The 14,543-nt window shown below is 44.2% G+C and overlaps 2 protein-coding genes across 2 annotated transcripts; one reads left to right on the top strand and one right to left on the bottom strand.

Moving 5' to 3' along the window:
* Positions 1-756: 756 nt before the first annotated feature.
* Positions 757-2,193, top strand: LOC9272001 (leucine-rich repeat extensin-like protein 6). The gene has a single exon (XM_015791205.3). The coding sequence runs from the start codon at positions 806-808 to the stop codon at positions 1,931-1,933; it is 1,128 nt and encodes a 375-aa protein (XP_015646691.1). The 5' UTR covers positions 757-805; the 3' UTR covers positions 1,934-2,193.
* A 1,993-nt stretch (positions 2,194-4,186) lies between these two features.
* Positions 4,187-11,280, bottom strand: LOC4342538 (protein tesmin/TSO1-like CXC 2). Its single transcript, XM_015791204.3, has 11 exons — positions 11,103-11,280; positions 8,021-8,187; positions 7,206-7,923; positions 6,648-7,084; positions 6,447-6,521; positions 6,089-6,272; positions 5,908-6,003; positions 5,744-5,810; positions 5,047-5,206; positions 4,563-4,954; positions 4,187-4,472 (listed from the first exon to the last, which is right to left on the bottom strand). Exons 1-11 carry the CDS (start codon positions 11,142-11,144, stop codon positions 4,462-4,464), a joined length of 2,349 nt encoding a protein of 782 aa, XP_015646690.1. The 5' UTR covers positions 11,145-11,280; the 3' UTR covers positions 4,187-4,461.
* Positions 11,281-14,543: the final 3,263 nt, after the last annotated feature.

Below are 14,543 nucleotides of genomic sequence, written 5' to 3'. Positions count from 1 at the left end.
TATGAATTTTACCTAATCTTATTTGGCTTTGTAGTGGAGTCACGAAAAATTAAACCCTAAAAAGTTGAGAGTTTTAAGGAATAATGTGGGTTTTATGGAAGTTACAAGAAAATGCACCTCACATATAATTGGGCAATAACAGAATTTCTCAAGTGAATCGAATGCTTGCTTGCACCAGATATCCTTCCAATGTCTAATCAAGTAATCATCATGTGGTCAATTATCACAACCCATCACACATGAACCTCTAACTAACCAACCCCCCCAATTTAAGCCTCCAAACCATGCTAAAATAGTAAAACCACCAAAATCAAAACCAATCATAAAACACCAAAACCCATTATTATTCAACCAAATAACCACAAGATTTTCCCCAAACATAGGCCATGTTTAGATTCCAACTTTTTTCTTCAAACTTTCAACTTTTCCGTCACATCGAATTTCCCTACACACATAAACTTTCAACTTTTTTATCATATTGTTTTAATTTCTTTAAACTTCAAATTTTAACGTGAAACTAAACACAGCCATAAAACCTTCCCCCCAAAATACAAACAAAACAAAACCCCAAACCCCTAGTCAACCTTGCAAAACCAAAAACCAAAAGAACAAGAACAAAAAAAATATATAATTATTATTATACAAAATATTAAAATAATAATAAAAAATATTGGTCGACGCGGTTTACACTAAGGCGATGCGTGTCCGACGCATTCGTGATTCGCCTATATATAAACCAAATTCGGACGCAAACTTAATCACAAAAACACAAACGCGACAACGCAGCAGCAAAACCGCGAGACACATGACGACGGCGACGACGACGACGACCTTGCCGGCGGCGGCGGCGCTGCTGCTGCTGCTGCTGTCGGCGGCGGCGCAGCTGTGCTCGGCGTGCCCGCCGGCGGCGAGCCAGACGGCGGAGAACAACCCGCGGCTGCAGCGGGCGTACGTGGCGCTGCAGGCGCTGCGGCGGCGCGTCACCGACGACCCCAAGAACCTCACCGGCGGGTGGTGCGGCCCCGACGTGTGCCGCTACTTCGGCGTCTACTGCGCCGCCGCGCCGGACGACCCGTGCGCCGCCACCGTCGCCGGCATCGACCTCAACCACGGCGACCTCGCCGCCACCCTCCCCGACGAGCTCGGCCTCCTCACCGACCTCGCCGTGCTCCACCTCAACTCCAACCGCTTCTCCGGCGCGCTCCCCGACACCCTCCCCAAGCTCTCCCTCCTCCACGAGCTCGACGTCAGCAACAACCGCCTCGCCGGCGGCTTCCCGGACCACATCCTCTGCCTCCCCAACGTCAAGTACGTCGACCTCCGCTTCAACAACTTCTGCGGCGAGGTCCCGCCGGCGATCTTCGACAAGAAGATCGACGCGCTCTTCCTCAACGACAACCACTTCGACTTCGAGCTCCCGGCCAACCTCGGCAACTCGCCGGCGTCGGTCATCGTGCTCGCCAACATCAAGCTGAGGGGTTGCATCCCCTCCAGCGTCGGGAGGATGGCGGCGACGCTGAACGAGCTCGTCGTGCTCAACTCCGGCGTGCGGTCCTGCATCCCGCCGGAGATCGGCCACCTCGGGGAGCTCACCGTGCTCGACGTCAGCAACAACCAGCTGCAGGGGACGCTGCCGGAGTCCATGGCGTGGATGCGGTCGCTGGAGCAGCTCGACGTCGCGCGCAACGAGCTCGCCGGCCACATCCCGGAGGGGATCTGCGCGCTGCCGCGGCTCAGGAACTTCACCTACTCATACAACTACTTCTGCGGCGAGCCGGAGCGGTGCCTCCGCCTCCGCCGCGTCGACGACCGCCAGAACTGCATCGCCGGGAGGCCCGACCAGCGCCCGGCCGACCAGTGCCTCGCCTTCCTCCACCGCCCGCCGGTGCACTGCGACGCCCACGGCTGCTTCGCGCCGCCGGGCCACTACTAACCGACGGCGGCGGCGGCGGCAACTCCGGCGAGAAGTGAAATTCGTTGGTGAATTATTCCTACACACAAAAATCAGTCAATCACTCAATCAAGCATCGTATATATATACACTGTAATTTTTTTTCTTCTTCTTATTCTCTTTGGATTTTTTTTCTCTTTTTTTGTTTTCTTTTTCTTTTTCACAGAGAGGTTGGTAATTAATAATGGGATTTGTAGGAAGAGTACATGATACATTACAGTATATTTGTGACTTACTGATCATTGTTTGTTTGTCTGTTTGTTGGGTATTTTCGTATATACTATAGTAGTTAATTAGTAGATGAGAAGGAGATTATTAGTATCTGCTAATTATGTTAGTTGGGTCAAGTGAGTGGGTAAATATAATCCATTAGTAGTGCTTGTTAGTTGCTAACTTCCTTGGCTTGAAAGTGATTTAGACATAATACATCAAGCCACCGCCAGTCCACCACCACCAAATTAATTAACCAAAAAATATATTTTTTAAATAAAATACTGAAAAAATAAAAGAGTCTCACTTGTTCAACCCAATCATGCAAAAGTGTAAGAAGGTAGTACAAAGTGAAGGTATTAATAAGCAGGAATCCAGTTGAGGGACAGTACCAAATGGTGAACAGGGGAGAAGAATCAATGCAATTCTCTCATCTGACAAGGATGGGGTCAAAGTGGAATTGCATTGCATTAAATTAAACCAAACTAAATTCCAATTAAATTAGGCTGAATCAGTAGTTGATCATGGGTTCCAGCTGCAAAGAGGCAGGAGGCAGCTAGCTATAGCTAGCCTCTTCATGCACACCACATACACATCATCTTAGCCTGTCTCCAGCTTCACATTACAGTTCACACACACAATCCTGCAACACTGCACATACCAAATGTTCAATTCATCAGTCTCTTTCAGACTGTCACACTACACAATTCTTCTGCTCCTACATTACTGCCGGCCCAGTAGCAGCCATTGACATGTGGGCCCACCCAGACATGAGGATCCACGTCCCCACGTACACACACACATCACAATTCACAAGCCTGCACACAACAAGAGACAGTAACATGCAAAAAATTTGCAACATTCCAAGTTGCTTTTGGACATGGTAGTACAATGTCTTGTGTGTGTGTGTGTGTGTGTGTGTGCCCAGTAGAACACGGCAGCTTGGAGATAGAAAGGAGAGGAAAGAAAAACAGAGCAGTTGCCATCTGAATCTGAAAACGCGGGAACGTTTTGGTCAGACAGACTGGCAGTGGCAGGAATCAACAGGCCACAGCAACTGGACAAAACGTGAAGGCAATGGTTTTTTTCTCTACACAAAAGAACAATAAAATGCGGCCATGAGTTGCCAGCCATTTGCCATTATGTACTATACTACCAGTATTACTAATACTAAACACTATGCTTGAGACCACTTGCCATAAAACAATTGCCCCCCTGGTTGGTAGTTAGCATCCTGTTTAAGCTTAGCCATTGTATAGAAATAGAGAGAGAGAGAGAGAGAGAGAGAGAGAGTGTGTGTGTGTGTGTGTGTGTGTGTGAGAATGGGTTATAGTTATGTCCAATAATGCTAGGCAGACAGCTTAGCAGGTAGGCCTAATGCAGTGTCCCAATGGAAGCAAGAAGGTAGGAGAGGAGGAGGAGAACAAAGGGTGTGCTTCCCCACCAAGTGACAAGAGCCCATCAGCAACCTTGCAAAAATTCTTTCACAACATTGCATTACTTCTACATTTGTAGTTAGTTAGTTAGTTATACAGCCATGTAATCTGCTTCAAGCACCATCTGACAGTTGGTGACTTACTACCATGTATATATAAATTCTAGCTCCATTCTGGGGCATGATAATTGAACAGCTTTATCAGTGATTCAGACTTTGTTTTGTCAACCACTCTTGCTCAACTGGAGCATAATTTTACATGGTCCATGCAGCAGTAAAGCCAGTAATGTAATGTACTAGTAATGTTTACTTTGGGTAGTTGTAGTACTAGGTCAGCAAGGAGGTGTAGAGCCTGACATCTCAACACCCATTCCAAACTATTCTAAGACATAACTGACAGTACCATCCCTTTGCCTTTACATGAATGAGAGAGAGATTAGGAGGGCACATGCATGCAGGAAAGAGATGTAGGAGCAACCCCAGCCACTGTTCAAGGATGAACAAAGTCATTAATGACATGTCTGATTTTAAGTGCCCATTTTTGTTCAGGGGAAAAGGGTGACTAAATAGGGTTTCTGAAAGAACATGGGTGATGGGAAAATGGAATTGAAGTTGAAAAACCTCCACAGAGGTGATTTTATACAGTGTTGATAGAATTCAATCAAGACAACATTATCATCATCACAACATACTATCTTACATACAGATTATTTGCCACTAACATATGTTACAAATACATGCTACAAGATCTTAATATTCTAACTTAAACTACCCTCATCCAGTACCTGATGCCGTGCTTCAGATGTGAGGCACTTTTCTCGGACTACAAGTTGTACTCCGGACGCTCATAATCAGCAGCCAGCTTTTAGGATGGACCTGGTTGATTCCATGGACAAGCATATGAATAAGATGCTGCCAAAAACAAACACCATCTAATGTTGTACATATGAAATAGGCAGGCCTTACCTAAAGCAAGAGGCGATGCAGTGTTGAATGCGCTCTCGGAACTGTTCATTGATGAACCGCTGCTTGCGTCTCCAATGAGTGATGGAAATGAGGGGATGGATTTCAGTATCAGCTTCCGGCCACCTTTTCGGCTTGGTGAAACACTGAGTGCATTATGAGGTGGCGAGACTCTCTTTCCATTTGGTGAAGATGTCTTGACACAGTTACCAGGAGAAGCATCATCTCTTAATATATCTGGCATTTCTTCATTCAAGCCACTATTAGCAATCTTGGAGAACTTCTGTGAGTGAACAGCTCCAGGAGCTTTCGAAGATGAACGAGATGAGTTCGAGCGAGCTTTAGTAGGCCTTGGTGGCTTTGCACTCGAGAAGTTTGGTGGTTTGAGCAACGAACTGAAAAGGATTATACAGCTATTAGAATGCAGGCGTACAGACAGACAAATACTGAGACCAGTTTAATTTGGTAAAAGTTATAGTCATCAAACCTTGAAACATCGAAAGGTGGAGTTATCGGGACAAGTTCAAGGAATGGGTGATCTTCACTCTGTGCATTTGCCTTTTGTAGATCGTTTTCCTTTTCCTTTCCACAATTTTCTGCTTCTTCACCTCCTTGCTTCATTTCTTCAGCCTCAGTTGATACAGCAGCTGCCAAGAGGATAATCAATTCAGAGGTAACTCAAAACATTGGGGCACTTGTTGATAACATAAGGTACTCTATATCAGAGTGACCTTCGAGATGAAAACAAAGAACTGTAACATAGATCCAGAGGTTAAAGAAGTTGATCGTTTTGAAATTTGTAATGCAGAAGGTTGTAAATGCAAAAGGAAGCTCCCTCACATAAGGTGAAATTTTCTTCTTTTTCCCTCCTACAAACTCATGCAGATATTGCACTACAGTAAAACATTAGCTTTCTGAGGTCTTTTTTTCCTTCTGGAGTTATGCTATCCAGAATAGCATGCTTCAATTTAACATGGAAATATATGCATTCATGCAACTAACAATAATGAGAAAGCCAGCCTACTATTGTTATGGAGTTTCATAGCACAGAAGGACAGCGCGTACATTATAAATATGCCAAGAAAAAGCAGCATATTAAATTTGTTTCTGGCAAAATGGTGTGCAACTCCAGAAATTGAACAGGAATGGCATGGTTGAGAAAATGTGAAATGCTATATACTCACCATCTCTTTTGCCAAATGTGTTTTTGCAACCCTCACATCTGCAGTTGCTGGAGCATCCAACGCCTCCCTTTTATTAAATCAAGCATTTAAACCATAAGTAACAAATTACAGGCTAAGTTTCAGATAACTGTCTTGAAAACAAGTTTTCAGATAATCTTTAGTACCTGATAGCATTCACAGTATTTCTTAAGACAGCTTGACTTCTTGCAATTGCATCCTCTCTTATGTCGAGCTGAAGCTGGAGTGTTGTTAGGATCTTCCTGCAATTTATTGAAGTATTTCAGCACCACATAAATGGAAATGAGGGCTAGAAGTAGTACAGACTATCCAGCAAAAAGCGCCTACCCCAGTAATATCCTGACCAGCATCAGACATGCGGATCACTTTTGGAGCAAATGCCAGTGGGTTCCTGAATTCTATCTGCTTGCGAGTGGAAAGAACAATCTCCTCATGTATGGGCTTGTTAAGACACCCTTGACATGAGCAAGGTTCAGAACAGTACACACCAGCAGCAAAACACTCGCAGTAACTGCACATGACAACAATGCAAAGGCTTATTATGGGAAAATATTCAATTCAGCCTATACACATAAAAAATGTAGAGCAAAACTAATGACTAAGAATTCTATGCACAAGCATTTCAAAAGGAAAACCTCTTCATGTAATTAGGAACACTAAATCTTAGCAGCGAATCAGAACTCACAGTTTCAAGCACTTTGACTTCTTACAGCTGCAGCGCTTGCATGCCTCACCATCATCTCCATTATCTGATTTGCGCCTGCACATCAACAAAAGTTATATCAGTTATCAGAATACAATGAACATAGTAGCACCTGTCACCCTCCAGAAGGATTTTTTTTTTTGACGCAAACCTCCAGAAGGAAATCAAATCAATAAAACAGACCTCTTCTTTTGAGGGCTGTTGCTTTGACTTGAATCGTGATCATTTCCAAGAAAAACTCCAGCTGAACAATCATCATCCATCTGAAGTTCTAGAAGTTCACCACCCGGGTGAATGAAATTCTCTCCAGCAGACAACATCTTCCCATGCGCTTCCTGCTGAGTTGCAGATGATGGAACCAAAGATGACATGGGATCCTGACAGATCATTTTATCCTTCGATGTTAAAGCAAGAGCATTCAAATGTAGACCTATACCACGCAACACACGTGGAGATGGAGTTTTCCCTGGATTTGAGTGATTCTGTACAGGGCTTTTCCCTTTGCAGGTTGAGACTGACAGATCCATGACTGATTCTTTCTGCACAATCCTATTTGAGTACCCAGCTGCCTCAAAAACAAGACAGCGTCTTCGCATGCCACGTTGCTGTTGAGTCTCAACCTAAGAATGTTAACAGAACGAAAGAATTAGTGCATTATGGGAAAATACCTGATCATAACAGATCAAACTACAGAAACTCAAGGAGGAAAGACAGTTCTATGTGAATGTGGGCAAAATTTACCTTGTAGCCTGTTGGAATACTTCCATTTGCTTCGTAAAGGTTATCCTGAATTTCTTCAGTTGAGATGTTTTTTTCACCATCTGGAACTAGCTGAGCATTTTCTGTCTGATCTTCGTCCATTAGCAACTCACGGTAGTACGTCTGCGTAGATGAACTAGGATGTGTTCTGTCTGAGATGTCACCATCTCCTGTAAGCTTTGATAGCAGAAATCCACAAGATTCTGCATTACTTACTGCTAGCTGCACTCCTTTGTGATCCTCGTCATAGGCTATAAGTTCACCCGAAGTTGCAGAGATCAAGTCATCCCAGTCACATCCCAGGATTTCATCATTAAGTTTTTCTGGCTGGCACCCATCCATGAGCTGGACTTCAGTAGAAAACAAGCATTTCCTTTTCTCCGAAGTATTGGTCTTAGCTGTTTGGAATGCTTGTAATTTTCGACATTTGCCCTGTTTAAGATCTGATCTAACACCATGGCAAGGTGTTGTGTTGTGATCTGGACTGCCAGAATCGAATTGACCAGGTTGAGGCAAATCGTTTGACCCTTCAGGAGGTCCTACTGTACCTTCACTTACTGAAGAGGTAATTTTGTGGGTTGCTTGTGTAAGAGTGCTAGTGCAGGCAAACAACCTGACAGCATTAGAAGATTTAGATGGCTTGTTTTTATCGCTTTCATCGGCACAAACCTCACTTTCAGAGAATTCAGCGAAAGAGCTCCTGACAAGAATGAGGAGCAGCATCAGATCCACTGAACCACCATACTAGGTATGATATGACTGAAGGTGAAAGTAAATTAAGGCAGGAACCACCATACTTTGATAGCTTCGATTCCTTTTGCGCATTGTCGTGCGGAGAAGTGAAGATGGAAGAAATGGAGGTGATGTTGAGGGACTGGTATGCCTGAATGCTGCTTGCTGAATACGCGGACTTGAGAGGCTCGATCGGAGACAGGCTATCGATGAAGCTGAAAAGTGGGGAGTCCTGCACTCAGAATGAAAAGAAAAAAAAAATCAGCCCTGGAATAATGCTCAAAATGGCATCGAATTTGTGCCAATTTTATAATGCCCTCTGGTTTTGCAGGTTGTGCAGGAAGAGTGTAGATTCCCTGAATGCAGTAATGAAAAACACCCAAATTCATTAAACAAAAAGTGGAACAATGCTCAAAATGGCATCGAATTTGTGCCAATTTTATAATGCCTTCTGGTTTTGCAGGTTGTGCAGGAAGGGTGTAGATTCCCTGAATGCAGTAATGAAAAACACCCAAATTCAGTAAACAAAAAAAGGTAAGTACAACTAGACTGCAGGGTTATCATTACTTAATTACTGCCATTTACCGCTGCAAAGAACACGTTTGCAATTCACAAGCATTTTTCTTTTCACATTTCACAGAGCTGACCCCTAGTTTATAGCAGTAATACAAAAGGAAATCATTTTCACAACTTGCTGGTACAAATTACGTGCAAAGATATGCTCTGAAATGGGGGATAAATTAACACAAACCCCAAGTCAAACCGTCGCCCAAAAATGGATCTGACACTGGCCAAGAACAATATAACACAAGCATTCGCCGGGATCTAATAAAATTGGGAGGAGTAGTTGTTTATGCCTGAACTCTGAACTGCTAGTAAATCCCTTAAACCTCTCGTGAAATTGCAGAAGCACAGCGCAGCAGCGCTCACCCCCGCTCAAAGCTACACATGTGAAGAACTCCACTGGCGTCTCGGATTAGCGACTAGATCTAGAGCAAACCGCATTCCATCGAATCCGAGATACGGGGGGGCCGGTCAAACCGCCTAGATTCCCCAATAATCCAAGCGAGAAAAAGGGAACAGTTGGTGATACCAACGACTAGAACGAACCATGCGGGCGGAAATCGGAAAAAAAGGAGGGGAAAAACTTCAGATGCGACAACTGCGTAAAATTGCATAGAGCAGAAGAGCGAGGATTTCTCCTCGGCTCGCTGTCGGAAAAAGCAGCGAGAAGAAACCGACGAGATCCCCGCACCCCACGACGAACACACCATACCCAAACCTCCGCCGCCGTCGTCGCTCCTCCGCACCCAAACCCCCAAGCAAATCCGGCAACGAACCACCATTACCACCACCGTCGTCGGAGTGAGGTAACTGTTAATTTCAGAGAGGGGAACACAAGAGAGGGGAAAGTACTCTAATACCCTTGACATACTACTACACTTAACACCCCCACTCAAATGCAATGTGTATGCAATAACATTGCATTTGAAGGGTAAACTAAACACTAGGACACAAACTAAATATTAGCCTATCTCCAAAGTCTTGATGATGTCGTCAAAGTGTGCCAATTCTTGGATGATGACGATGAAGAAGAAAAAGATCCATCTCCTCTTCAATGAAGTGGACCTCGGAGCCTTCACAAACTGTTCTTCGGCCCTCGGTACCTTGAAGCCTTCACAACTCGTTCTTCGGCTCTTCATTGATTCAGAGATGTTGACAATGATGGAAAGCCCTTCACAAACTGTTCTTCGGACCTTCATAGATCTGATGACGACGATGATGGTGATGATGAAGGACCTTCACAAATTGTTCTTCGGTCCTTCATTGATTGATGATGATGTCAACTCCGATGGGAAGCTGGTGATATGACAGACCAGCTCCAATGTGGAGCTGGTGAAGTGATAGACCAACTCCGACGGAGAGCTGATATGAAGCTGGAGATAAATTGGCATGGCTTCGACGGATTGAAGAATATGCAATGGACTTGGATGGACTGAATGGCAACTAGTAAATGACACCGATACTAATAGATATGCAGCAAGACTTTCATGGATAAACTAGATAGGATCATAGGAAACAAAGGAAATCAATTTGTAGAGGACATTGATATGCTAGCAAAAGACATAATTGTGGCTGCCAAGGAATTGCAGATTAACTGATTAATTCTATCCAATTTGGTAGCAGAGAGCAGTAGCTGATGAAGATGGACAGCTTCTTCAGGAGATGGTAATGAGAGACCACGAATACTTTCAGTAAAGCACAAATTTGGAAAGGCAAAAGCATGACTGTGGGAGCAACTCTTTGAAGCATTTTGTCGAGCACCTTGTGTGCAGCATATGGACTTGTGCAGTTTACAGGCAACAGCCAAGAATGAAGGATCTGCCGGCAGCGGCAGCTGCTTGCTCTGCTACAAACGGGTGACGAGGCCTGATTGGCGGAGAGGACCGGCGCCGGGCAAGGGGTCACAACAGGCAGATGCGGGGGGCCAGATGTGGAGCTGGTGAGGAGATGCACGCCACGACGAGCGGCAGCGACAGATGCCGTTGACGAGCGCTGCGACTTGGAGCGAGGACGACGACCACGACAGCTGGTGAGGACGGCTTCGCGATTGACGACGAGCCGCGGCGGGGACGACAGGGCTGACGGCTTGGACGGGGTTGCCGCTGGCAGCGCGCACTGATGCGTGGGGATGAGGAAGGACGATGCTCCTGACTGCTGCTTGACAGGCTTGAGGACGGGACGACGAGGAAGGGGACGCAACGAGCGGCAGCCACAACATGATGACTTGATGCGACATATGACAACGGACGACGACGACGACGACGACCGCCACCGGCCGCGAGATCTGCAACGGGATCGGTCGCGGAGGACGACGGATGGACGAGGTAGCCGGTGGCTAGGCCGGCGGCAGCAGGAGGAGGCGATTGTTGCTGCTGCTTTGATGCGAAGAGAAGAGACAAAAAGCAAAACTGCTACAACTCGAAGACAGCCAACTAATGACGGGAGGATGAGACGATGGCTCGCCGGCGGCGAGCGCCGCCAGCGCGCCTGCAATGACCGGATTTGGTGGCTAGGGGAAAGTACTCTAATACCCTTGACATACTACTACACTTAACAGTAACAAGATTCAGTTGTCGCACTCACCTCCGCCCGCGCCGCCGCCGCAGCACGGTCAGGAGTATCCATCTCCTCCTCCTCCTCCTCCTCCTCGACGATTGGCCTCCTCTCCTCTCGCTCTCACCACCACCGGGGCTCGCTTTTGTACACCCCGCTCCTCTCCCGCTCCTCGCTCCCGGGTTGACGAACGGAGGAGGGCAGCAACAATTTTCAAGACGCGGTTGGGCAGGAAACGGAAGGGAACCCGCCGCTTTTCGCTTTTCCCCTTTTTTTTTTTAACCTTCTCGCGTCGCGTCGCGTTTTTGGCGGCCGCTTGCTTGGGGATGCAAATCCACTGCTGTACTGCACCTGCAGTACGTTTCACTGACGTGTGGGTCCCACCTATTCCGGGCCCACATGTCAGTGGCACTTACTGCACATGCATTACAGGAGAGGATCGCAACTCCTTGCTGGGCTGGGGCGATCTGATCCGAACCGGCGCGCCACGTGTCGGCTTTCCGATGATGGGGGGCCACGTGGTTGGGTAGGTTCCTGTGGGGTGGGGCCCGCATGGGTGGGGCCGCGGGGGCAGTAACGGCTGTCAGAATGGACGGGAGGGAGGGAGCGCGGGGAAACCGTGCCGCCAGCTGGCTCGGACGCTGGAGCGTGGGCCCCACCAGATCCTGCTGCATTGTGGGTAGCATTATTGCCGCAGCGACTTCGGTTATATTTTATAAATTTGACTAAATATAAGAAAAACTAATTAAAAAGTTAAAACGAGTTTTTTCAGATAATGGAATAAAACATTCCGGCCTTTGCTCAAAATAGTTATAGCCAATTATTATAATCTAGCACTCTAAAAAGAGCGTAGTTCAAATAAAATTGAAAACACCAACACAGGAAAAAAAAATAACCAATGTAAGATAAGGAGTACATATTTATTGAAGTCTATTTGTGAATTTTCATTCATAATTGGCAAAAAAAAAAGTTGCATAACCGTCGTCTCAAGCTTACGACCTGCAACTTTTTAGAAACTCTCCATCTTCATCACGCATTTATAGTTGTGCTCAAATCCGGAGCTAATATGTTGCCTTGAAAATTACCTGCAAATAATATAAAAACTACATATGGATGCCTAAATGATAAAGGGGGTGTTTAGATCCAGGAGTGTAAAGTTTTTGCATGTCACATCGGGTATTATATAGTGTGTCGCATGGGGTGTTCGGGCACTAATAAAAAAACTAATTACAGAATTCATCAGTAAACCGCGAGAAGAATTTATTAAATCTAATTAATCCGTCATTAGCAAATATTTATTGTAGCACCATATTGTCAAATTATGGAGCAAATAGGATTAAAAGATTCGTCTCGCAAATTAGTCGCAATATGTACAATTAGTTATTTTTTTAGTCTATATTTAATATTTCATGCAGGTGTTCAAACGTTCGATGTGATAGGGTGAAAATTTTTGAGGTGGGATCTAAACAGGGCCAAAACTTATTATAGTTTTCTAAAGTTGTATTTGATTGATCGTGTGCACGGATTTTAATTATTTAGCCCTATATGGTCATCTTTATATTATCTTAAAAAAAATGTGGTCATCTTTATCCGTGTAATTAAGGTATCTTGATCGTTTCACCACTAAATTCTACTCATATGTTTGACATGAAAAGGGGGTTTTTTAAAAAGAAATCGCAAAGACCGTGTGATGTTTCATTAAATACAATATGAAAGTTACAAGTCTATTACCATGGAAAACAGTAACCAAGAAAAACAAAATACCACCACTACGCAGCGGCAACATCTACACAAAAACAAAGAAAGAGCTAGCACCAGATCGGTAGATGTTTTACGTGTTTCAGGCTATTTGGTTCCTCCAAAGTTGTTGGTGAAATTTGATCATTATGCCTGTTTCTGAGCTTCGTTTGGGTGATATTACTCAGGGTGCAGGTGCAAACTCGTATGTTTGGCGCAGGAAATTTAATTAGTCTTTGATCGCTTTTAACAAAGTAGTTTTGTATTTCGATTAGTGAAAAGTAGTACTATATATTCCTCTAAAGTTGTACTACTATTCAATTTCGTTATGAAATAGACATGTAGATTTGTCTCCTTAAAGTCAAATTTGATCGATAAAAGCCATTTGGCATGCCGAGGTGTCTTCCATTGGTTCAACAAAATTGGATTTGATATAGCAATATGATTGAAACAGTCGCTCTAATTAAATTAACACAGGTGGTATGTGCAGCAGTTGACACATGAACGGTGTCTTGACAAAAAGGTTGGTCGTTGCATCGATCTTTCCATGGACGATGGATCTACATCCGGGGCCCACATGGCATCGACCATTTTCTTTAATTTCTTTTGTATATGCATAACATTTTTTTGTTCTTAATTATTCATTCAGTTGTAATTTGTCTCGACTCGAAGTGGCCTTGGATTCCCAAATTCCCGGGTCGTTTGGGTTGGGTGGACCAGCTTTATAAAATTTGGCACGGTTCGATCGAGTACGTATTTCATAATCCGATGATAATTTTTTTATACACGTGAAATCAAACCAACGAGAGAGAAATGCTTCTTTTTTTTTTGGACGATACGATCGAGAGAAATAATGCTAGCACGCCAATGTACCAGCGAGATCTAAGGACACGTGTCCGGGGCATATATACGACGATGGACTAAACAATTAATTACCGCATGGCATGGGTAACAAATTTTTTTTTTTGCGATGTTATTAATTTTAGCCAGCGTCGGTAAAAAAGAAAAGAAAAGAGGAAGGCATGCTCGTACGCCGCTGACAACTGGGGCCCACGCGCGGGTGCACAGGATCTCGTGTGAGAGAGCGTACGTGAGCAGCGACTGCATTTAAGTTGTCGCGTGATCAGCCTCGTGAAGCGCTGCAAGGACGACGTATACGTACAGGAGTCGTATATATGGTTCGCTGTACTCATACAGTATATACGTACAGCGTGGTTAATATTTTTTAGATTTTGAATTAAAATATTCATGCATAAGTATATATACACCGAGATTAATTGCTAAGGGGGCGATCGATCGCCCCTAGGGCACCCCCCTCTCCTCCACGTGGTTTCCTTTTTTGGCACCGCATTACTTTTCTATTTTAATAAATTTATACACTTAAAGTTTGTACACCTTAAGTTTACACATCTAAAATTTAAAGACTCAAAGTTTATAAATCAAAAGTTTATATGTCCGATTCAAATTTGAATTTGAATTCAAATACTTTTTATATATAGTATTTCTATACATCTAAAGTTTATACACCTAAAGTTTATAGACCCAAAGTTTATAAGTCAAAAGTTTACATACCCGATTCAAAATTGAATTTGAATTATATCTGATTCAAAATTGAATTTGAATTTCAAATATATTTTATATATAGTATTTCTATACATGTAAAGTTTATACACCTAAAGTTTATAAATCCAAAGTTTATAAGTCAAAAGTTTATATACCCGATTCAAATTTGAA

The sequence above is a fragment of the Oryza sativa genome, chromosome 7, assembly GCF_034140825.1.
Source record: "Oryza sativa Japonica Group chromosome 7, ASM3414082v1".
NCBI lineage: Eukaryota > Viridiplantae > Streptophyta > Magnoliopsida > Poales > Poaceae > Oryza > Oryza sativa.
The sequence above is the reverse complement of the archived record's forward strand: the minus strand, read 5'-3'. Positions and strand labels throughout refer to the sequence as shown.